The sequence below is a fragment of the Drosophila obscura genome, unplaced genomic scaffold (genome assembly GCF_018151105.1).
Source record: "Drosophila obscura isolate BZ-5 IFL unplaced genomic scaffold, ASM1815110v1 contig_170, whole genome shotgun sequence".
NCBI lineage: Eukaryota > Metazoa > Arthropoda > Insecta > Diptera > Drosophilidae > Drosophila > Drosophila obscura.
In genome coordinates this window covers 915,855-939,396 of record NW_024542758.1, presented here as the reverse complement: position 1 = coordinate 939,396, position 23,542 = coordinate 915,855, and the positions used below count along the sequence as shown (strand labels likewise).

General features: G+C 39.6%; 5 protein-coding genes across 7 annotated transcripts; 3 read left to right on the top strand and 2 right to left on the bottom strand.

Annotated features, from left to right (window-relative positions):
- Nucleotides 1-1,075: 1,075 nt before the first annotated feature.
- Nucleotides 1,076-4,201, top strand: LOC111077649 (kinesin light chain). 3 transcript variants are annotated; one of them, XM_022372001.2, is made up of 6 exons: nucleotides 1,076-1,129; nucleotides 2,183-2,809; nucleotides 2,873-2,993; nucleotides 3,060-3,539; nucleotides 3,600-3,905; nucleotides 4,023-4,201. In XM_022372001.2, exons 2-6 carry the CDS (start codon nucleotides 2,208-2,210, stop codon nucleotides 4,038-4,040), a joined length of 1,527 nt encoding a protein of 508 aa, XP_022227693.1. In that variant the 5' UTR covers nucleotides 1,076-1,129; nucleotides 2,183-2,207; the 3' UTR covers nucleotides 4,041-4,201. The 3 variants fall into 3 exon arrangements, with proteins under 3 accessions (XP_022227693.1, XP_022227694.1, XP_022227695.1); XM_022372002.2 differs by lacking the exon at nucleotides 1,076-1,129 and adding an exon at nucleotides 1,180-1,274; XM_022372003.2 differs by lacking the exon at nucleotides 1,076-1,129 and adding an exon at nucleotides 2,019-2,025.
- A 525-nt stretch (nucleotides 4,202-4,726) lies between these two features.
- LOC111077665 (probable small nuclear ribonucleoprotein Sm D1) lies at nucleotides 4,727-6,069 on the top strand. The gene is made up of 2 exons (XM_022372026.2): nucleotides 4,727-4,833; nucleotides 5,531-6,069. The coding sequence occupies exons 1-2, from the start codon at nucleotides 4,820-4,822 to the stop codon at nucleotides 5,892-5,894; spliced, it is 378 nt and encodes a 125-aa protein (XP_022227718.1). The 5' UTR covers nucleotides 4,727-4,819; the 3' UTR covers nucleotides 5,895-6,069.
- A 218-nt stretch (nucleotides 6,070-6,287) lies between these two features.
- Nucleotides 6,288-7,459, bottom strand: LOC111077664. The gene is made up of 4 exons (XM_022372025.2): nucleotides 7,325-7,459; nucleotides 6,951-7,147; nucleotides 6,610-6,892; nucleotides 6,288-6,551 (listed from the first exon to the last, which is right to left on the bottom strand). The coding sequence occupies exons 1-4, from the start codon at nucleotides 7,386-7,388 to the stop codon at nucleotides 6,361-6,363; spliced, it is 735 nt and encodes a 244-aa protein (XP_022227717.2). The 5' UTR covers nucleotides 7,389-7,459; the 3' UTR covers nucleotides 6,288-6,360.
- A 403-nt stretch (nucleotides 7,460-7,862) lies between these two features.
- Nucleotides 7,863-14,557, bottom strand: LOC111077661 (tyrosine-protein phosphatase 69D). Its single transcript, XM_041592206.1, is given in 12 exon segments — nucleotides 7,863-8,203; nucleotides 8,269-8,404; nucleotides 8,472-8,779; nucleotides 8,850-9,029; nucleotides 9,093-9,203; nucleotides 9,330-9,476; nucleotides 9,548-10,436; nucleotides 10,521-10,764; nucleotides 10,830-11,114; nucleotides 11,148-12,973; nucleotides 13,065-13,167; nucleotides 14,257-14,557. Coding segments are annotated over 12 exon segments (4,407 nt in total). The 5' UTR covers nucleotides 14,357-14,557; the 3' UTR covers nucleotides 7,863-8,125.
- Nucleotides 14,558-14,839: 282 nt separating this feature from the next.
- On the top strand, nucleotides 14,840-17,951 carry LOC111077663 (protein ABHD18). The gene is made up of 7 exons (XM_022372024.2): nucleotides 14,840-15,019; nucleotides 15,799-16,066; nucleotides 16,128-16,240; nucleotides 16,446-16,584; nucleotides 16,642-16,731; nucleotides 16,795-17,513; nucleotides 17,575-17,951. The coding sequence occupies exons 1-7, from the start codon at nucleotides 14,928-14,930 to the stop codon at nucleotides 17,693-17,695; spliced, it is 1,542 nt and encodes a 513-aa protein (XP_022227716.2). The 5' UTR covers nucleotides 14,840-14,927; the 3' UTR covers nucleotides 17,696-17,951.
- The last annotated feature ends 5,591 nt before the right edge of the window (nucleotides 17,952-23,542 follow it).

Here is a 23,542-nt window from a genome sequence, read left to right as displayed (position 1 = left end):
TGAATCAGAGACCGACGCAACTTTTTGCCACCACTAGGGCCCTATGCTTAACCTATGTAAAAAAAACTGCGTCTTCGCCAAGACGCAAAGAAGCATGACGCAGTCCCAATGTAAACAGCCTATAACATAAAAATTAAGTAATGAAATTAATTTACATATATGTATATACATATATTATGGATGATTTTATTGCATTATTACCAATTGCACCAGGCACTGAGGAAACCCAATTTCTTCAAATGTTTGGACACACTCGTCAATTTTCTCTGAAGTGAGATAGTTTTTGGACATGTATTTCTCTGAGAATTCGTTAATGAATGCTCTGCAAAACTCATGCAGGATATTGCAGACGCTGTTGGCTGACACTCCGAAAAACACTCTTTTCAGAAGAAGATCCCAAAGTATAAAAAGATATGGCGATACGCTTCTCCAGAGGAATTGCAGCTCGCCAGTTTGTGTCCTTCTTCCGTAGCACTTCCAAGCGAGTAACCAACAGAGAAAAGCAGGATCTCTCCATCCTAAAACTTTCCTTAAAAAACGCCTCGTTGTTTTCGGGTACATCCTTCTCCCAAAATGTACCGAACCGCTTCTGAAAAACATAACATATATATTTGTACTTTAAACATTGGTTGCATTTATTAGAAGCACTCACAAATGACCACAACCTTCCGGGCTTCAGTGTTTTCAAAACAGATATCCATTCTATTATCTCCTCCTCGTCAAAGTTATCTTCATCATCATCGTCCATGTCCAACAACATGATTAGCTTGTGCAAGAATATGTTTTGCTGCTGAATCACATTCACGACCATTGAAATGTTATTTATATTCATTTTAATTAAAGTAAACAAATTTTCACCTCACGCAATTGTGAGCAACAGCTGTTTCTCATGGATGGTGGATGGTGTCAATGTGAATCGGTGTTTCACATATTTCAAAAATTCCCACCGTTCCCCCAGGATGGACTCAGTGTGCAGAGAGTATATAACTAATTTTAATTTTGTTGTTCCATTGTTTCCATTCTGTTTCTATCGGCAATCGCATTTGGAGGGAAGTGTACTCGATAGTACAATTACATATGTACATATATACTTATGTTTTATCGTTTTTTTTCGTTGGAGTGTTGCAAAGTAAGTTATTGTTATTGTACTTTCCTATTGTGTTAGAAAATTAATATTTAACCAAGAAGTTGGTAACTTGCATCAATATTGAAATAAGAAAGTGGGCAATATACTTAAATTGTGATATATCAACTAACCTCTCCTATTATCCACGGTGCGTGAGTGAAATGTAGATGTATATGTACATATGTAGGCTGTTAATCTTCCACAAATACAAATGCTCACATACTTATTGCCTGCATATATACATAGATATGTTCATATGTATATTGTTATTAGTCAACCACGGCCTGCACTCTTACACAAAATTAAATTTTTTACTGTGAAAGGCACTACACGCTAGTGACGAAAGCCACACGAAGGCAATAGCTATGTACATACATATATATGTACATATGTGCGTATGTAGCTAAAATTACAAATCCATGACGATAGTCCGATCGAACCGTGTGATAGGTAATCGCAACTTAGTTAAATGTACTAAGAATGATAATTTACTGGGGAATGGGAACCATATGGCAATAATTCCAATTTGATTCTTTGCCTTAAACAACAGCTTCCATTCCCAATCAATCAGCTGTTCATGCAGATTTACTTGTAATAAATTGTTTTTAGAAAGTAAAAAAAAAGAATTATCTGCAAGCATATTGAAACTTTTACTCACTCTAAGATATGGTAATAGTCGTCACAATCATTTTATTCTACAGATTTACACCAACTAAAGTTATATATTGGAACGAATTGGATCGCTTCTGTAAGGATGCTAACCACATCAAGGGCATAAGATTCGGTTACTTTCGAATTCGATTTACTTCAGAGCAACCCTCCTCTTGGACGGTAGTCATGCGCAATAGAATTTTCATTTTATAGTATTGATTTCCGCATTGTGAATAATACGTATACATGTATATTTCGTTAAAATGATTGCCTCAAAAGCTATTAAAACATACAGGATGTAAAAATTCATTAAAATTTCACTAGTCTATGATAATTTCACAGAAAACATTAACATACGTTTGCTCATTTAACTATAGCCTAATCGTGTCTTGTATATTCTTCTAGACAGAAAATTGAAAAAATCGGCAAAATGACGCAAATGTCGCAGGACGAAATAATAACCAATACAAAAACAGTATTGCAAGGCCTCGAGGCATTGCGAGTGGAACATGTTTCGATTATGAATGGCATTGCTGAAGTGCAGAAGGACAATGAAAAGTCGGATATATTAAGAAAGAACATCGAAAATATTGAACTCGGTCTAAGCGAAGCTCAGGTTATGATGGCCCTCACATCGCATCTGCAGAACATCGAAGCCGAAAAGCAGAAGCTGAAGACACAAGTGCGGCGCCTGCATCAGGAAAACGCCTGGTTGCGCGATGAGCTGGCCAATACCCAACAGAAGTTTCAAGCGTCCGAACAGTTGGTGGCTCAGCTGGAAGAAGAAAAGAAGCACCTTGAGTTCATGGCCTCTGTGAAGAAGTACGATGAGAATCAGGACCAGGATGACACATGCGAAAAGAGTCGAACGGATCCTGTGGTTGAGCTCTTTCCCGATGAAGACAATGAGGATAGAAATAATATGTCTCCCACTCCTCCGAGCCAGTTTGCAAACCAAACTTCAGGATATGAAATTCCAGCACGCTTGCGAACGCTTCACAATCTGGTTATTCAATATGCATCGCAGGGCAGGTACTGTATTTAATGCTTAATGGAAAGTTGAGTCGACTGCAACAAATCGATGTGTGTTTCCAGATACGAGGTGGCCGTTCCTCTCTGCAAACAAGCATTGGAAGATCTCGAAAAGACCAGTGGCCACGATCATCCTGATGTTGCGACTATGCTGAACATTTTGGCTCTTGTGTATAGAGATCAGGTCAGCAAATATGCATTCACTTAAACAAACGAACATTTTCTAATCATATTCATTTATCAAATCCAGAATAAGTACAAGGAGGCTGCGAACCTACTGAATGACGCATTGTCTATTAGGGGAAAAACTCTTGGAGAGAATCATCCTGCCGTTGCTGCCACTTTAAATAATTTGGCAGTGCTCTATGGCAAACGTGGGAAGTACAAAGATGCTGAACCCCTGTGTAAGCGTGCCTTGGAAATTCGCGAAAAAGTTCTAGGAAAGGACCATCCAGATGTTGCCAAGCAACTTAATAATCTCGCTTTGCTCTGCCAAAATCAAGGCAAATACGACGAAGTCGAGAAATATTATCAAAGAGCGCTAGACATCTATGAATCAAAGCTTGGCCCAGACGATCCCAATGTGGCCAAGACAAAAAATAACTTGGCTGGCTGCTATTTAAAGCAAGGAAGGTACACAGAAGCGGAAATTCTCTACAAGCAGGTTCTGACTAGGGCACATGAACGGGAATTTGGAGCGATTGATAGCAAAAATAAGCCTATCTGGCAGGTAAAATGCCGTAAAATAAGCCTTTTATGATTGCTTAATATAAAAATTGATTCGTTTCAGGTGGCCGAAGAGCGTGAGGAGCACAAATTTGATAATAGGGAAAACACACCATATGGCGAATATGGTGGATGGCATAAAGCTGCGAAAGTGGACTCTCCCACAGTTACAACCACTCTAAAAAATCTGGGTGCACTATACAGGAGGCAAGGCATGTTTGAAGCTGCTGAAACCCTGGAAGACTGTGCAATGCGAAGTAAAAAAGAAGCCTACGATCTAGCTAAACAAACTAAAGTCTCACAACTTTTAACATCAAACGAAAAACGACGATCAAAGCAAATTAAAGAAGATATGGATTTCTCAGAGGAGGTATGTTCATGGAGATTGTTTTTAATGTCCTAAAAATTTTACATTGATTAGTCGTACCTATACACCATTGTTGGCTTTACAACTATAACTATAAATATGAATATTTTATCGTTACAGAAAAATGGCAAACCATGAAAATATTATTCGTTTCGTCGAAACTGGAATCTTTATGTTTATGATTAAAATTTAATAAAAAACACACTTTATTTATTCATTCCTTAATATACCTAAGTTATTTTCCCAAGCATATTTTTAGCAAATAAACAAAGTTTTATACCTTGTTGTATCGAAAAATATATGTACCGCTTTTAATAATAAACCAAAAATAACGGAATCGTCTAAATTGTGTCTATTTGTTTGTTGTTAAATTCTAGAAATAAAAAAGGCACTCCAGCACATATCTTTTTGTAAAGCGTGCTTAATGAAATAGTCTCTCTCTAGTCTGTTTTTTTGCATCAATTCCATAACACGGTCTCTTCTCGTTTAATTCAATTCAATTAAATTCAAAAGCAGCAAAGAAAAAAGCCAAACAAAATCAGTTTTTTTTTCCGTTCAGTAGAGATACAGTCGATAAACTAACTGTTGCCTGGTCACACTGTGCTACAAGACTCCCGTCGGTTTTTATTAATAAATTTTATACATATTAAACATGTCAGATAGTTTTGGTAATTATCATAATTATGCTAATAGATAAAATGTATATATTTGTTCATCAAATTAATATTTAATTAATCTTATTTCCAAAGCGTTCCATTTCCGCGTGTCATATGTACATATGTATGTATCAGTGCGGCAATCGATGAATTTTAGGCTGCATGGGGTTGATATCTTAACATACCATGCACAATTTGTGAATAATTTTTTTTGCCGGCGTTCGTGTTTCAGAAAAATAAGATTAAAAACAAATATATAAAATGAAATTAGTAAGGTAAGTTGTATTTTGTTTGTCATAATGCTGCATTTACCATTGGATAGAGTTAAATGTTAACTAGAGCGCGTGTTGAGATTTGTTTGTGCAAATACCCACAGCCACTTTCTTGCCGCGCGTTTTGGCCAAGAAAATGTTTATGGTTCGCATTTGACTTTATTAAACTGGTAAAGACTGTATTCCAGTGACTTCTTAGCTCTTGCAAGCTTGAGTTTTAGTTAGTGTGTTAAATTTTACTTTTGCAAATGTTGGCGTCCAAAATTTCCACAAACGCTAGCGCACACATGCATACATATGTACATATGTATTTCAGTAGAGCTGTGCTCCTGCAGAACCAGAGGTTGCGTGTGTGTGTGCGTGTCTGTGCGCAGACAGAAGGAAGCGTTTTTTTGTATTTCTTATAAAGTGCATATAGGCCGGTTCATGAATGAAAACATATTCCTATGTGACTATAATCTATGTACAGTGGAACCCACGAGTTTCTAGTGAAAAAGTAAATACCTTCAATATTGAAAAAACTGCCTGTAATAAAAGCGCTTTGTGGACTGCTTTGAGGGTCTTTAAACATTAAAACAATAGCACTAGCTGCAGCAAGGGAATAAATGGAAATGTTGCGGCTTCAAAACGTTTGCTAGGAATCAAGACAGTTCATTAATAACATCACTTTATCCCCACTAATACACTCCTTTTCGTTCAGATTTCTAATGAAGCTTAGTCACGAGACTGTGACCATCGAGCTGAAGAATGGAACTCAAATACACGGTACCATAACAGGCGTAGATGTGGCCATGAATACTCACCTCAAGAGTGTCCGGATGACCATCAAGAACAGAGATCCTGTTCACCTGGAGTCTTTGAGCATCCGTGGCAACAATATAAGATACTTTATACTGCCGGACAGCTTGCCATTGGAAACATTGCTGATAGATGACACCCCGAAATCGAAGACAAAGAAGAAGGACAGCGGTCGCGTTGGTAATCGTGGCAGAGGAAGAGGCGCGCGAGGACGTGGAGGACCCAGAGGACGCGGCCGAGGCAGGGGAGGATCAAACCGACGTTGATTTTGTAACTCCTACATTTAATAAAACTAAACAAAAGAAAACATTTTAGATACATGTCTGTTGAATTTACTCAAACAGTATTTATTTATAAAAACAAAGCTGTTTAACTGGAGATCCATCTGAAAAGTAATTCAATAAAACGAATAGAATATTACTTGTGGATTTGCATATAAAAGTCGAATGGTTTTTTATACTTTGATACATTATAATAACGATTATAGACGACGTATGTTGGATAAGTTTCCGATTTTCCGTTAACCTAGAGTCTTCTTTTATTCTGCAGCTGCAGGAAGTGTCGTGGAATAAATGCTTATGACATCATATACTCGTTCTTTAGCCAGACAAGAACATACGATTTATGCTTAATAATTATAAATTATAAGGTTCGTCTTGTCAGATTTTAGTATATGTGTATATTGTAACCAAAGAGTACGATATGTTCGCTAACGATACGTTAGAGACAAGCTTAGTCGCTATCATTATCATTTAAAATGTTGGACATTACGCCGGCCAGCTCCTCCGCTTTGTCGAGGAACTCGTCTCTCGTTAAACGGGTATCGCTGCGTAAACTTTGCGCAGTAATCAAAAGATTTTCGAAATCATTTAATTGCGTATCCAAATCCTCAGAACTTAACGATTTCATCTGCTGGGCGAGTACTAAATAAAGTATTTGCATTAAATGATCGGTACTATAAGATTTATCAAGCATACTAACCCGATTTCGTACTTATCTCCACATTTGACCAGACAACGTTTCTCAAACCATCCACAATTTCTTGATATTGATCTTCTGTTGGACCAGGAGTTGATGTCGCTGTCGATTCGGTTTCGGCATTGCTCTTCAGAGATATAAAGTCGAAAATGAAATTCGTGCGCTTCCTCAGGTCTGACAGGGATATTCCTTTTTCCTCACATGGAAACGAAGTTGTCAACAGAAACCCAAGTTTCAATGGACAATCCTTTAAGAAAGTATCTGAGAAAGTGTGCAAAAAGTTCATCTGCAAATGGAAGGATGGATGACGATGGTTTTTGTTGATCAAGATTGGTTGCACTTACATCGTTGGCGTCAAAAAAGATTATTACAGCTTCAGTGTCTTTAGTAATTTCAGTTGGAACATTTTCCCACTTTCCGTCGAAAGGAATTAGATTGACCGAAGTGTTAAAGTATTTCGTTTTAATCTTGCATTTATAGAAATGTGAAGAAACTTCGTTATTTATCGGTGTCTTTGGTTGATCCATTTCAGACAGGATGCCTAAATTGGTAAATAGCAGGTGTAGCCAAAAGATAGAATAGAATAGACCCAGACACAGGCACGCACAGCAGCAGTTTAGAAAATCAATCAGACGGGGTGCACGTTACATTAAAAAGATATCGTGGTAAAGATGTATTTCCATATGCTTTACAATTATATACAGTCTGCAGTACATACCTTCGGCGATTTCCAGGGCAGTCTTTGAGCCATAAGACAGGATTAGTACGGTCGGATCATCCATTTCGGTTTTTTTTTTCTTCTAGTTAATTGCTACCACAAAATGTAAACACCAGTGTGACCAACAGCGAGATTTGTCAGAAATCCATCAGAATAAATAAATCAATGCGAAGCATTCCATATTCCGTTGTTTCAAATCGACAAAAACTCAATTCCGATTAAATAGAAAATTAAATTTATCTTTTATAAATTAATACATTTCTTTAATTTTATATTATTTTTTCTACTTAGTATGGATTTGGTCAAGACCACAGCACTTTCCGTTTTCGGTATGGATACATCGTAATAAAATCTCTGTTACTCATAACAGAGGCCTTTTGTAGAAGCCGTACACTAAAGCGTGCGCTTAACAGCACTAAATTATGTGCGAAAATAAATCATATCGATGACAAACATTTGCGAAAACCGGAGCACCTAAAAACGAAAGCGTTTTGCTTGAAAACGCAAAAGTAAGTGCAAACTGGAGCCTGTCTGTATATGAAATTTGTAATCTTAATTTTTATTATATTTCGTCTTATAAAATATATGTCTTCTTATTTTCCTTTGGTAGCATTATCAATATTATACGTGTACACCTACATACATACATATTTTGTGTAAATTATATTCAGGCAAACTGAATTTACTTAAATACGTCATTAAAAGATAGTTTTATAAATATACAAATAATTTACCAAAACACACTTTGCATTTTGACATACCACCCACGTGGTGCCATGTTCTCGCTTATACGTAACCCTCTCAATCCTCTATCGACTCCGATAAATGGTGTAAGTCTGAATAATTCATTATTGCGCGATGTAGGAACTCGTATTGTGCCTGAATGAAAATTAACGAATGCCATTACATATATATTTTTTAATATATTATAACTTTTTACTTACGTATGAGTTGATAAGTCCCGGTCGCTGAGATCTTAATTTCCTTGTTGTTGCACAGATGTCAACTGATTTCTCTAATCTAAGATGCTGGACTAAAATGCACATGGCCACGAAAATAGAACTTCGATCAGTCCCGAGGCTGTGGGATAAACATGGTAAGGATATTAAATTGGGAAAAATAAGAGAGACGCTTCTAAGTTAATTACCTGCAATGAACTGTAAGGGGCGATCGACAACCAATATTTTTATGGCTTTTGTAATGGTTGTATGCTTGATCCACAAGTTCTATTATTCCCCGACATACTTCAGGAACTTCCCCTTCAACGGTTGGCCAACCGTTGTACTGAAATTGTGTTACTTTCAATGTGTCGTCGATTTTGCAGTTCGTAACATAGAATTCGCGCCGCGTATAGTAGGGGCAGTTCTCGCTGTGCACATATTTCACAAGTATATGATCATATTGGATTTCATCATCGGCCCAATAGCGTGGACATTTTCTTTGACCATCTCCAATCTGTGCAAATAAATGGATGTATAAGTCACCGAGTGTTTTTTGGCAGTGTGTATATGAATATGTGACTTACCTCAGATATCATTACAAGTGTGGAAATACTTTGCTCTGAGATCATTCTCCAGAAATCGCCAACGGTGCTTTCAAGTGGATCCTGGGCAATAATGAAGGTTTCACTATTGTCATAGCCCTCAATAAAAGAGGCGTTAATATAAGTCGAGTTATCTCTCACAGGAAGTGGAGTCAATATTACCTAGAATTTAAAAAAAAACTTAAAACTTGTAAAGGTACATAAATAACCTCATTGATTACTCACTCTATTACGATCATATGGAATAATCTCCAGGCTGCGGTTCTTTGAATTGTTCTCTTCGTTTTCGCCAACAGAGCATGATTTATTCACCTCATCCATGGTGATTAATAGTTTCTGAAATTCAATGAACATAATTTTAAAACGCGGCATGGTATGGTCGAGTAGAGTTTCTCTGGTTTCCTTTCGATTTTGTTGGACTCCTCCCACTGATGTAAACTAAAACCTAATTATAGCACATACCTCGAATTCCATTTCCAATTTGCATTTACCCTCATTCGGTTTTCGCTTAAGTGATTCAATTGCCGATGCCATTGAATTAATACATAAATCCGTATTTCCAAATGTTCCGGTGTCTAGCAAAGCGCGATATAGAAAAATGTATTGTTTCTAAAAGGAAAATAACAAATTATGGTATTAGTAAATTGTAGAAAGCTTTCCTGATCTAGTTTTCGACTTACCAGAGACTGAACTAAAAAATTGCGCTGATGTCGTAAGTCACATACGGTGTTGTATATAGAAACTGAGTCTTCTTCCTCCAATTGTTGTATAAGGGAATCCAATGCGACTAGTGTACCGGTTCTACCCACACCGGCACTGCAATGCACTAGAATGGGACCTCGCTGAAGAGAGTAAACTGAATTAATCTGTCGTATAAATTTGATAATGCCGTGCGGGTGTTCCGGTGCCATAAAATCCTTCCACGTTAAATAGTGGTATTGGGTAATCTCTCTGCGATCCTCCTCATCGCCAATAAGATTGCTTTTCGAAACATTCAAAGTTCGTACAACATAATCGCCAGTCTTTCGCTCTTGAGTGAATTTCACTAAAATATCTCCAAACTGCTTAGTATCAAATACTTTCTCAGGCCAATACTTTGCGCACTTTGCCTTGTTATACTCCTCCAAATTTGTGAGCATCACAATTATCTCCAGATGCTGTTCCCATATCATGCGCCAGAAGTCGTCTATGGTACTCTCCATGGGACCCTGTGCGCAAATAAACTTCTTCCGCTCCTTGTAGCCAATGACAAAGTTGGCATTTATATAATCGGTTGATTGAAGGCCGTTCGCAGTCGCCAGCTTCACGCGAGTCTGATCATAGGCCTTAATATCGGGGTATCTATTTTTGCATGCGTTTTCCTTAATGTCACTATTTTTCGTTGTTCGGTCGCTAAATCGATTCGGCAGCATTTCATATTCGCGCAGGAATCCATAATCAGTGTCCTTGTGACGATTTTTATAAGCAGTTTCCAGTTCAAATCTTTGGATGGGTCCAGTATCGAAACCTTTGTGGTTGCCAGACGTAATAAAATGACTGTGATTGTGGCTTCGACGTCCGAAAAACGCCCTAATAATACGGTAAAATTATATATATGTATTAGTTGTGCCAAATCGGGTAAAAGACAGTAGCTTCCATCAATGCAATAATTACCTCAACGAGTCCCTTAATGTTAATGCATCTTCTCCGGGCATTGCATTTTTGGTCTTGTTGTGATGGAAAATCCATAGTGTAAAAAAGACAATGATTATGCCAAATAATATGGCGCCCGCTTTGATGCCAATATTCAAATAGTAGTCCATATCCTTCAACGAATGATTTGGCTCCGCTTCTGTGGCTGGCGTAATTACATCAAAATAATCGCTGTATGCTAAGAGTGCTCCATTCACGTCGCGCACTGTTGCAAATAGAAAATATGGACTTAGAACGATTGCATTTAAACGGAATGTCAGAAATGCTTACCAACTATTTCCAGAAATCCTGTATAATTGGCATTAATATCTATCTCGCCGTCCCATATATCATGGACAGCGGCAGGAGTCGGGAGGACATCTTGGGTTGGATTGGAGCTTGAATTATGTTCGCTATTTGGATTAATTGTATTGCGCCTGATGCGCTTTTTATTTTCCAATATTTTAAAAGCATTTTCTGTTAAATTTCCGGCCTTAATCAGCTGTTCCTTTTGCGATGAAATGCGAAATTCGGAATCTAAAAGAAATATTCAAGGAAAATAATAGCATTTAGGGACTATAATGTCTATGGATATAGGCAATATATTACGTGAACCCATTGGTGTTTTCTGTGGCAGTTCAGCTTTTCTAAGGAATGCCGTACCCTCCAGGCATCTGCGGCATATCTCATCGTTGTCCATTAGTTGAGGGTTCTCCACAAATCGATTGCCATCGCCGAGAAAGATCTCCGGCTTAAAGTATTTGCTACTGATCATTTCTGCTATATAGGCATAGGCCTTGGTGGCATTCTCGCTGTGCACCTGATGATAAGTGTCGATATTTAGTTTATCTGGCGTTGGCAATTCCTTGTTGGCATTGGTTATTTTCACCAGATACAATCTATAGCAGCATATGGGCCCGTTGCGTTCGCTAATTTTAGGTAGATACAATTTTAATAGATATTTCGAGCCATGTTTAATTTTGGACCACATCGTACGGCCGACGACATCGGGCGTGGACACGGGCATCACACAATGTCCGCCCGCCAGTTCCCCATTCTTCTTGTGGCGCGTGATGGCCGAAACGGTCACGGAGTAATTTGTGTTTGGGCTAACACCGTCATAGGTGGTCTTGTGGTGGGGCTCATCCACCCGCCGGATCTTTGGTCCCCACTTCTCGTTGAATACATTACTCGCGAGCGTGTACCTATAGTTGCCCTCCAAAGTAATCAAATATGAAATGATCTTCCCATTTGGCACCTTGGGGTAACTCCAACTTATCGATATGGAATTGAGTCTGGAATTGTTTTGATGATGGCAGTGAATGGTCAGATTTGTGGGCTTTGTCGCCGCACCGTCCATGGTGGTGCCATTCACGACATCCGACCAGGGACCACAGGTCTTTGTCAGATCACTGCAGGCCCGCACTCTGAATTCGTACTCCGTGGCCGTTTTAAGATTATCAAACATGTAGGGTAGATTTCTTGAGTTTTGCTGGTGAATTGTTTCCTCAATCAGTTTGGGCACCTCTCCCGACTCGGACACAATCAGTTCGTAATACTGTATATATTCAATTATATCTTGGGGCGGCGGACTCCAGCCTATGGTTATCGTAGACGCTGTGCTGCCCGTCGTTTCCACTTTGGGAATAAATATGGGATCAAAGGAGAGGGTGGTTATGGCCATGGGATACTGGTTGGGTGCTCCATCACCGATCGAGTTCTTGCCGAGGATTCGCAGGGAGTAGGTAGTGTTTGGCAGGAATGATTCCAAAATATACGACGTATTGTTGCCATTAATGATATCCTTGTAGTATGTGTATGTGGGTGATCCCTGCTGGGAGAATGAAATGAAATACTTCTGGACGGGATCGTTGCCATCATTTACGGTCCAATTGAGGAATATTTTGCTTGCACCCACAGCCTTGGCGAACTCAATGTTCACTTGCGGCACTTCCATAACGAATAGGTTTATGTCCTTGGAAGTTTCCTCAGTGCCAGCACTCTCATATACCACACACTTGTACGTTCCGTTTTCCTTCTTATAGACCTCGGTAAACTCCAGGGTAAAGTTCAAATGTGTCTCATTAAGCTTAACAATCGATGAGAAGTTGTCCATGAATTCATAGGCGCTGCCGTCCTTCAGCCACTTGAGATTCTTATGGATCGTTGCATTTTGTGGGTAGACTTCAACCAAACAAAACAACACAACATCTTGGCCGATTTTTCTCCTTATTTTATCAGCGGTGCTGTGCACAATCTTCGATGGCAGGTATGTTGCCACATTAAATTCAATGGAATCATTTGTTGCCGAATGTTTGCAAGTGTAGTTGCCAGCGTCTGATATATTCACATCGCCAAACAGAAGTCTACTGACAAAAGCGTGGGTCCTGTTCGTTTCACTAACATTTACGTTGGGCATCGTTTGGATTTTCAATCTGCAAGTTATAAATTTTATATATTTAATGCATGTTCTGTATTTCCATTGGTTGAGAGTATTTCAATTGATAATATTTATGTCTTATTCACCTTGTAGTCTTTTCATCAATAGTCTTGTTGCCAAACATCCAGGTGGCTTTTTCATCTTCCGTCGTACACTCCAAGGAGAAGTTCCTCCCGATTTCAGCCCATTCTAAAATTAACAAAATACATTTTCAGTGTGTTTGATTTTATGAAAAGCGCTTCGGAACCCAAGGCTAAATATTGAACAAAATATCTTTCTTGGGGAACCAGTAGGGGCTTTGTCCTTCGACATTTGCCTTGACTTTGCCTTTGCAGGTTCGAAAGATTAACTGGAAACTGATGTCTGAAGAGCGTTTGCTCGATCAGCACGGCATGGAGGGGATAGAAGGTGACTAATTTCCACAGCCTTATACCAATAGGAGACGAGAACCTTGCAGCCGCCTGTCTGCGATCTCGTTTAAAGATGCCAGTGTTTATTGGCATTTTATTAACTAAAAATAGCATATGAAAAGCGCATAACGAAGAGGAAATGTGGGCAGGACCAGGTCACCGTATCTGCTCTCTGTACATAATAAGTATATACATACACATTTATGGAAGACTGTTGCACTAAAAAACATCAACATACATATATATATAAATGCCGGCTAGTTTCTTATACTATACACGATAAGATAAGAAAATACTCGACAACCTTTATTAATCATTTTTCTCTTAACGAATGGAATTCCATATCTATGGATTACTAGTTTGATAGATTGTCAACATACATACAACCATACATCTGTATGCATTAAGATGTGAACATTAAGGCACATTTTGGAGGCACCAAAAGGAATCTCAAAAAATCACTGCGTCAGACTTTGATTTAGTTTATAATTAAAACAAACTGATGCTAGTCCACTGACGACCAAAGTGCACATCACAAGGGGTATGTACCTAGTTTAAACAAACACCAGCCCCTAATTAAAATCCTGCCACAAAAAATGGCAATCTTGGGCGTTACCGATGTATCTACATGCATATGTATGTACAAATTGTAGTGTAATGCTAAAATTAATAGATGAAAATCCAGCATCACACATGTACGTCCCATCCAATGCACAAACAAACACATTATACAGCACAATTTATTGTTTAAATAACTAGAAAAAAAACCAGACGTTTTTTGCGAGAGCCGCTCAAAATTTTTTGCGGTAAATGTCACACATATTTCGTTGTTTTTGTTTCACTATAGCATATTTAAACTGTTGAATACCTTGCTTTTTATATCCATGCACAAATATTGTGCAAAGGAAAATATATATAAGGATAATATTTGAAAGCATTGACATGCGTCGGAAGAGGAGTAACGCCATGGCTCGCCAGTTCTCACTTCGAGCCGGGGATATTCATAAGTCAGATATTGTTCTCGTTGAAACAAAGTATATTTAATTAGTATTTAAACGTCTCTGCGGATTTAAAGCACTGATTTGTTTGTCGGCAAAACGCATACGAATTTAATTGCTTTGTTATTTTTTTTTTGTTAATACTGAGTGTTTCCGATTAATGATTCGGCAAAACGATGTTTTTTTTTTACCGATGTTTTATCTCTTCATCGATTGCATATCGAATATTCCGAATCCAACAATTTGGAACGATGGAATTTGAAGTACCGAAAAGTGGTTTATTTATCGATTGATTATTTGATTATTACTTACTATTATTGCTTACTCTTAAGCTTAAGATTTAATAATTAATATTAATATAAGGTAAACATTAAAGAAATACATTTTACAAATATCGATTAAATATACCGATATGTGGAAATATTTCTTGCATCCCTGACTTTTGCATCGATATGCCATCATCGTTACGAATCTACCATCTCCATTTGGCATATTGTTGTTTATAAAAATTTGCCGAAAGGCAAAACAAAATTCTTTCGTAATGCCGCCAAGTAAACTTGACAGTCTTTATCGCCGAATGCTGATAACTCGATTCTTCGAGAAAGGATGGGGGAAGCCTGAAAACCTGCGTAGGTAAGTGATACACTGAAGACTTGATCTAATTAAGCATCTTTACGTAATAGAGCAGTGCAACACCAGTAAAAAATTTGACGATTGTTTGGATTATCTTCGGTTTGTGGATCATTTTGTGATCAGTACGATAATACAATACAATTTGTAATGTTTTTGGAATATTTTCAGTAACAATTGAGTTTTTCTCACAAAGCATTGTTTTACCACCGATCTTTCCTATGGGGGCTCTACATTATAGGTGCCGTGCCCGATTTCGTCCAATGATCCTGCCAATATGGGATCTATACTTTGGAACCGCCAACATCACTATCCATGCAGCTGTTCTAGGAAAAATCGGTTGAAAAACAAGAGCTTTGTGAGCCACCGTTCGTAATAGGCGATGAAGGGAATAGTGGCTGCCAGGCCAACACTTCAATGAATACTTTCTCGCTGCTCCTAAATCTCCTGGTTCAGGTATGGAAAACAAGCATTTGAATGTCTATTTCTGTGCCTCTATTATAAATTTAAGGGATTTGAATGGATAAAATTAGAGTTACCGATGCTGATTTCCCCAGTAGAATAACTATTAAGATCTCCTATGAAAACTAATTACATAAAGATAATCCAACCAATCAGACCCAGATCGTATCACTAAGTATTAAGTCATATATATCATACATATACCTGACATGTGTGGGATTGATTTGTAATGATAAGTGGATAGGAATATCCCTAGGAATTCTGCTTAACACAACACACATTATGTAATATACAAATCTGCCCGCCCTCCCCCTTTTTAGAGTATTTCAGTTCCGTAAAATAATTTCCAATAGGGAAAGTTGCTTTAATCTCGTACCCCGCGATTATCCAGTGGAGATAACAAAAAAGGAAATCGGCGCGGAAAGCACATTGATAGAAGGCAAATTTATAACCCCACTTGAGTTACATTTACCGGGAGTTGTGCCCAAGGCATCAAGGAACTCGTACTTTCAGCTTTTAATACCCAACACCTGGAAGAACGAGCAGCATAAGCCGATATGCATACATTTGGCTGGAACAGGAGATCATGTGAGTTTATGTTTACATATTGCTGATTATTTTATCGATTCACATCTATATTATTCCACAGTTTTTTTGGCGGCGAAGAAATTTTATTGCGAAACCGCTGCTCAAAGATGCCAACATTGGATCCATCATATTGGAGAACCCATTTTATGGGCTACGAAAACCAGATGACCAAAAGTAATCTTAACTATATACTAAGATATATTTCCACAACTTTTTAATTTATGCAGATATTCTATAGAATATAAAATTGACTCCAAGAACAAGAGACAAGCAGGCGAATCCTTTTGGATTCTATTTTACTGCAAACTACTACTCGCCCAGCAAAGACAGCAATTATTCTTCTTTTAATAATAATAATACTTCTATTCTTTTTCTATAGGCGATCTAATCTACACAATGTGTCGGATATATTCGTAATGGGAGGATGTCTTATCCTTGAATGCCTCGTTCTACTGCATTGGTGTGAACGGAATGGATTCGGTCCCCTCGGAGTTACTGGATTGTCCATGGGAGGACACGTAAGATGATGCATAATTAAATAAATAACCAAGTTTTAAGGAGAGTGTCTTTTACAGATGGCATCTTTGGCGGCTACAAATTGGCCAAAACCCCTCGTACTTGTGCCCTGCTTATCGTGGTCTACGGCATCGGCTGTCTTTACAACTGTAAGTGAAATGGGATTTGTTGTGCCCTTCAGCTGTTAATCCTTGCATATTCTGCTGTTGAAGGGTGTTATGAGTCAATCCATTAACTGGGATATGCTGGAAATGCAGTATTTCTCGGACGGACAGTACCGCGAGCGTCTGTCCAAAATGGTGACTGTGATCGATGATGCGTTCGAGGCTGGCCAGCGGTTCATAAAGAACTTTAACCAATCTCTGCATGAGCTCAAAGAGGACATAAATGATACTAGAAATATCCAAGAACTGAATAACGACACTGTCGGCTATAATTACGAAACCCAAAATATTAGCTCAAAAGATGGCAGTAACTCGATATTCCTATCAAAGTCCCTACAAAACATCAAACTTGACTCTGGAAATCTGACATTACCATTAAAGGAGGAACCCAGTTCAAAAATTGTGCCCGATAGCGCCGTGGCCCTTTCGAAGGGCTCCAGTTCTAGCTCGACATTAACCAACCTTATGAAGTACATTTTGCCATTGTCTGCGCAACAGAAAACTGATAAAATTGACATTACCAAAACGAATTGGTGGGAGCGGGAGGCTCTGCAGTTCATGCGGGGCATGATGGACGAGTGTACGCACTTGAAGAACTTTTCCATACCATTCGATACCTCGCTCATAATTGCTGTCTGCGCCAAAGATGATGCATATGTACCGCGCGAGGGCTGCTCCAGCCTCGAGGACATATGGCCGGGAGCAGAGGTGCGTTATTTGGATGCTGGCCATGTAAGCGCTTATGTCTTACATCAGAAACTCTTCAGGTAAGCCAAATGAAACCACATTTGATTGCTTTTTATACAAAATATTTATTGGCTCTGACAGATCGTGCATCATCGAAGCCTTTGATAGGGCCAAAAAGATCTATGGGAACGATGTGGGTGAAGATCTAAAATGTGCCATTACATATCAGGAGCTCTTGAATAAATATGACAAAAATATTTAATTGCAATAATTTTAGGCGACAATATTTAATAAATTATTAGTAACTCTGTCTAGATGCAATCTAAACAGTTTTCTTAGTAAATGAAATTATACTTTTTGCGAAGTTTTAGCCTACGATCTGCAATGCGTTTCTTTTTATGCAGATAATCTTAAAAATATTTAATATTTTTGTCTGTTTCCATGCCAGTTATATGATGCGATGAATTAGTTGACGTTTAATATTTTATTCCAATAAATACTATTCGTTTGCAGTCGTACAACTTATGATGACTCAATGGGTGGGTTTCATCTGCTCATAAATCGATTGTTGCAATATTTTGTGAAAGAGGAACAAGAACCCCACTGAATCCACACAGACGCGGCCGGAAAGTTTTCGCCCACGAACGGTTGCAGAAAGAAACGAAGCGGCTTTATTAAGGTAAACAAGGACCAACGTTCGCTGTTTGTGTGTTGTCTTTGCATCACTGTCAGTGCTGTGAGTACTGACTTTGACACGTTTTCTGACTTAATTTTAGTTTATTGCTTTTTATGTGAGCGTCGCTTGGAATTTTCTGTGTACACTGCGTATCGTATCTACTACAACCACTGGCCCTTCTTAGCTTGAAACGTCAACCGTCGACCAAGTGACACGTGTTGCGGATAAACATCCACGAAAAGGCACACAGCCACAGCCACAGCGTCCTGCAACCGCTTTGTAGTCACCCACTGACTCGACCGTTGACTTTTCCGTTGGCATGGCATGGCCGGTGGTATGCCTGTGCCCCAGATCTTCCAGCACAAATCGCAGCCAGCCTCCGCGACAGTCAGTACGTATAGGGGTGTGATGATTCTGTTGCATGTACTTGTGCTTGGCCCACAGGGAGTTTTGTTTACAGTTCTCACGCATGTGACTTCCCAATGACGGATTGAAGTAGACAAATATTTGTTGAATAGCGCTGGTTGCCTAACATTTCCATTTGCCCTTAATAGATAAGGATGATTAGAGCCGAGTCCCGGTGCTGGTCCCGGTCCCCGTGTGCACGCGTTCGATTATTGCTCCACGATACTGTTAATTATTTCTCTAATATATTCATAGATTTGTTTTTAACTTCAATGGAGACATTTCTGTTGTACGCGTGCCGCGGCTTTACATTGCGATAAGGTAGATATAGATGCAAACAAAATAATAAATATATTTTGCCACAAAAAGTGGCATTACACTGCCGGGGAAAGCAAAGCTCTTCGGCGGCCAATATCCCTATTTTTTTGGGTTGCTAGAAGGGAAGTAGAAATATTTCGATTGTGAAGGAAATTTAATATACAAATACTTTTGCCGTTTGCCTAAAATATTCTCTATTCAATAAAATTATAGACTAAAGGAGGATTGTCTGCATAATTCGCGCTTGTTGATTTTTAGTTGGATCCGATTCTGATTTTTGTAATGTGTATGCAGGGAATACGAGCATTTATTTTACACATATAAAAATGTGTGCAAATACAAAGGCAAGCGAAGGACTTTGCAGAGTTTTCTCGAAACATACAGATTTCATTATATTAATTAGTGTTTTTCTTCTGCAAATACTAGCAGCTGGCAGAAGCTCTCCCTCAACGCGTGGGCATCTCTGCATAGCTGCGGCAGACAGGCAGGCAGACACTTGATGTTATGACCGTCCTCAGACAGAAAATTATGTTGTTTTCAGTTAAAACTCAAGAATTGTGTAAACACTTGTCCAAGCTCGGGTTGTATGATATTTCAATTTAATGAATATTTCTGTGTTTGTGACTGCTGCTCAGCAAATACTCGTAGTTGTGTATGGGGCATATCTAGTGCTAATTAAACCTTACCTTTTTTTCTGCACATGTAAAATATTAATTTAGCTTAAAGCTATCTAGTCTAATGTAGCTAAAAGCTACTGTCTACATAATTCACCAAAAATTCGTTGCGATCGAAAATAATCTGCTTGGGTGCTTTATTTTTTTGTTTGCCGCTGGGGCCAGATACTTTTCTTTGCAATAAATAAAGATAAACTTCGTTCTCAGCTTTCCATTTGGCATGCATCCGGTTGGTGACACTTACCCTTCGTTAACGTAATTAATTTCACTTTCAAGGCGCCCGGTCCCCGGTCTCTCTCGGTTGTAAGTATCTCACCCAAAACGAATTGAGACACGTGTATCATCAGAGTCGTCCGGACTTAAACATGTTGCGATGTGCCACCCTGCTGCTGCAGCGCCACCTTCAAAATCTTTCGGGCGGTTCCATACTGCGAGTTAATTCGTTCGATGTGGTTATGAATTAGGCACAACTCATCATTTGCAGCATCGGCGAGGGCGGGTCCCCGGTCCCCGGTCCACGGTCCACGGTCGCTTGCTCTTGGAAACTTCAAACCAGACCAGGCATACAATCATTGTGTTAACACCCAACCCATGCGTAGCCAGCCGTTGGGCATCAGCAGCAGCAGCATCAGCAGCAGCAGCAACGGTAACAATATGGCACCCCCGTGGCACGTGTCTCACACAGTGTCCTGCCCAAACAATGTGCCATTCACCAACAAATATAAAACATCCTCCTGCAACTCAAACCCTTTTAGCGCCGCTAAAGTATAATGTATAGTGAAACATTTGCCAAGAATAATAATACCGAGCCATGTATTGTGTGTGCTTTTATTTGTGGAACAAATTTTGTGACGCCAGAATAAGTTTTACACTCTTCCAACACTTCTATAGAGGTGCCACTACCGATTACGCTCATGGAGCTGCTCTAGGTGGTTCTTCTCTGTCCATTATTATGTAAATATTTGGCGGGTTGGAGCATCGTCGGGAACCTCTGCAGCGTTTTGGCAAATTCTCCAAAATTTGATTGTCATAAGAGGAACCAAACAGACAGTCAAAATAAACATAATAATTATTTATTGTTTGTGCAATTATAAAGAGAAAAAAAAACTGTTTTTTGTCTGCCTGCTGCCTGCCTGCCTGCTTGAGCCGTTCGATTTGGTGGATCCCATCCAGGCAGAGACCGAGTATCCGAGTATCATGCAGTGCAGGCCCGTGTTTGACCGGCACAGCAGGCGCTAGTTGACTCTTGGTTGTGATCTCATCCGCAATGTGGCACTACGACACAATGCTCTTTGCTCTCACTCGCTGGTTACTTATTTGTGAACTTGTTTGCTTGAGCTGAGGCGGTGATCGGGCCACGGCCACAGCTACAGCCACAGCTACAGCTACAGCTACAGCTAATCTATAGCGAATGCTTCCAAGTTGTCGTTTCGTTGTCTTATTTCCTTGTCCGTTTGCGGGTATCGGCATCGTGTTGGGATTGTTTCACAAGAACAAGTCGAAACAATGGGATGACATGAGGGTTGGCTTGAATATGGCTTGGGGGCATTAGTTCGCAGCATCCTTAACCAACCAACCAACCAGACTCCGACCGACCCCCTGGGGCCGCGAGAGCCACAGTCAGTCAGTCACATCCTTTGCTTGCCTCTTTTTCACATGCACCAAAGCGCTTTCCTCTAGATAAATATGTTGCGAATCAATAGCACCATTAAACAGGACGTTCAGCAATCTTATTTAGAATTCGAGTATAATAATAAAAATAATTTCCTCTACCTCGTAGCCATCGCATTGGGTCTCATGTCCGATTTACACTTTGGAACATGTGACAAAGATTTCTAAAGACCACTTACAGGGGTGTACTCGTAAGTATTTTGGGTTCACGACGTGGTGGTCCACGATTGTAGATGTCATGTCTCAAAATCCCCAGCCACATGGGCACATGTTTCCTGAATGGACCACAGAGCCAAGCATTATTGCAAACTCATTCCAACAGCCCTCAAAATAATAATGTGAGAGATGTGTAACAAACAATGTTGCTTTCTTTTTACTCCTCTCCCTGTCCCTGTCCCTGTTCCCATATCCCATATGACGTGCAAATTCTAGTAAAAAAAAGTAAAAGAAAAGAAAAAAAAAAAAAAAAAAAAAAAAGAAAAAGAAATTATGTTATGATACAATTTCTATGCGTAGCAGTAGAGCTGCCCAGTAGAGAACCTTGTGTGGCTCCGGCCAGATTTAAAACACAGTGGATATGCAGGCTCTAGGCTCCAGATCCGCCAGATACCTTTTGGCCCATACAAATCGTAGCCATTGTAGCCTTCGAGTGTCGGCGTTGAAAGTCGCTTTGTAATCCTCACTCTCTCTCGAGTTTCCTTTGTCTTAGTAGCAACATTCAATATATATGTATATGTACAGTGGATTGGAATAATTTTCGGTCACCTTATACACTGTGGCACTCGCACTTCGTCGCGGTCGGTCGGTCGGTCGGTCGTCTTCGAGCAAGCGCCTAAACAAATAAACAAAACAAGTAAGAAATATGCAAATTTGGTTTGGTATTCAACAATGGACTAACCGTTTAAGTAATTGGATCTCTATTTGGTTCTGTTTACATTTTCGGCATCGCCACTTTACGCCACTTCGACGCGGAGACCCTGCAGCAGCAGCGGCGGACAATGAAGCCCGAATGGAAATCCCGTTCTGGGCTCACTTCGGCATGTCCTGCGACACCGCAATTGAACATTTGGCTGCCACATTAAGTGTACGAAGCACTATGGGTATATATGTATGTATATATATATAGGGTGGAACACGAGCAAGCCAGGCAGCAGCAGAATGGACCAAGGAGCAGGGACCACGGACCAGGGATATGTGCTCTGGCCTGGCTGTCGTGACAATGGGTGGGCGTTGCCTTTCAATCCAATTTTCGGATTTGATTTCATTTATATGCACTGAAGGATTAGAATAGGCGAGAAAAAGATTCTCAATGGCCCAACTAGACAATTTCATTTGTCGTTCGTTCGTTCGTTGGGTGCTTTAAGGGGATTTTCTTCTCTCGCTGGAAATTGATGATGCTTTTCTCATTACATTTGCATTATATTACTCATTCGACATTCCTCACTACAAGCACTACAAGCACTCTAAAAATAACACAAATGTTCGCTTTATGCCCGCTCTCCTCCGCAGAATCTTTCATTGGAAAATGCAAACATGTGTTTGTGACAAATACAGCGTACCGTACCGTACCGTAGCGTCCTTTCTCACTCACTACACATAGAAGAGAGGGCATATTTACAAGGGTTTGTACTTTGGCACTTTGCACTATGCGGCATAAGCCAAATGTTTATTATATTCTATATCCTATACCCTAAGTATTTTGTTCATATCGCAGGACAGTTCCTATCACTCAATGTGGTTCCGGTTGGACGTGAGTTCCCCAATGAATCGATATCATAATGTAAGCATGCCCGACAGTCTGCCCCCGCGTGTCCGACTATCACGTTGGCAGGGTTCCATTGAAACGTATAATCAAAGCTAGTCCCAGGATCCCTGCGAAGAGTTCGGATAGCGCTTTGGGTAATGGATAACTGAGTGGAGTGACGGGTAATTCACATTCACCTCAGACACCTCGGATGCTCTCTGGGATGATCGTTCGATGGATTGTGCCAATCCACTTGGCATTAAATTTATTCTACGACTAGCCACAATGGCCGCTTTACGAGTTGGAGGGGTACTATTCCATTTAGCTAGGATTTCGACTGGCCGGCAAAACATAACCTGAAATTGTAAGTAAAGCCCGTAGATTGTCGAAAGAATTAAAAATGCAAATCTGTGTGGGTGGAACAGCGAAACAGGCAAACGGCCAAACAGCCGCCCAATGAGTCCAATGTGCGACCGCCCACCATTTCCACTTGATCCCTTTTCATTCATTTCTCTGCCGTTGGGTTAGGGGGTGGGTGGGCTAGGATAGAGGCGCAAATTCGTGAGTCGCTGCTCATTTCCCAATTAAATATCTCTGCCAGTTGTTTACTAAAAGCATCGC

Coding starts and splice junctions, on each gene's coding strand:
- LOC111077649 (XM_022372001.2), top strand. CDS start 2,208: ATGACGCAAATGTCGCAGGACGAAATAATAACCAATACAAAAACAGTA. Junction 2,810..2,872: donor CAATATGCATCGCAGGGCAG/GTACTGTATTTA, acceptor GTGTGTTTCCAG/ATACGAGGTGGCCGTTCCTC. Junction 2,994..3,059: donor CTCTTGTGTATAGAGATCAG/GTCAGCAAATAT, acceptor TATCAAATCCAG/AATAAGTACAAGGAGGCTGC.
- LOC111077664 (XM_022372025.2), bottom strand. CDS start 7,388: ATGGATGATCCGACCGTACTAATCCTGTCTTATGGCTCAAAGACTGCC. Junction 7,148..7,324: donor TGCCCTGGAAATCGCCGAAG/GTATGTACTGCA, acceptor TTACCAATTTAG/GCATCCTGTCTGAAATGGAT. Junction 6,552..6,609: donor GGAGATAAGTACGAAATCGG/GTTAGTATGCTT, acceptor TACTTTATTTAG/TACTCGCCCAGCAGATGAAA.
- LOC111077663 (XM_022372024.2), top strand. CDS start 14,928: ATGCCGCCAAGTAAACTTGACAGTCTTTATCGCCGAATGCTGATAACT. Junction 16,241..16,445: donor CGAAAACCAGATGACCAAAA/GTAATCTTAACT, acceptor CTTTTTCTATAG/GCGATCTAATCTACACAATG. Junction 16,732..16,794: donor CATCGGCTGTCTTTACAACT/GTAAGTGAAATG, acceptor CTGCTGTTGAAG/GGTGTTATGAGTCAATCCAT.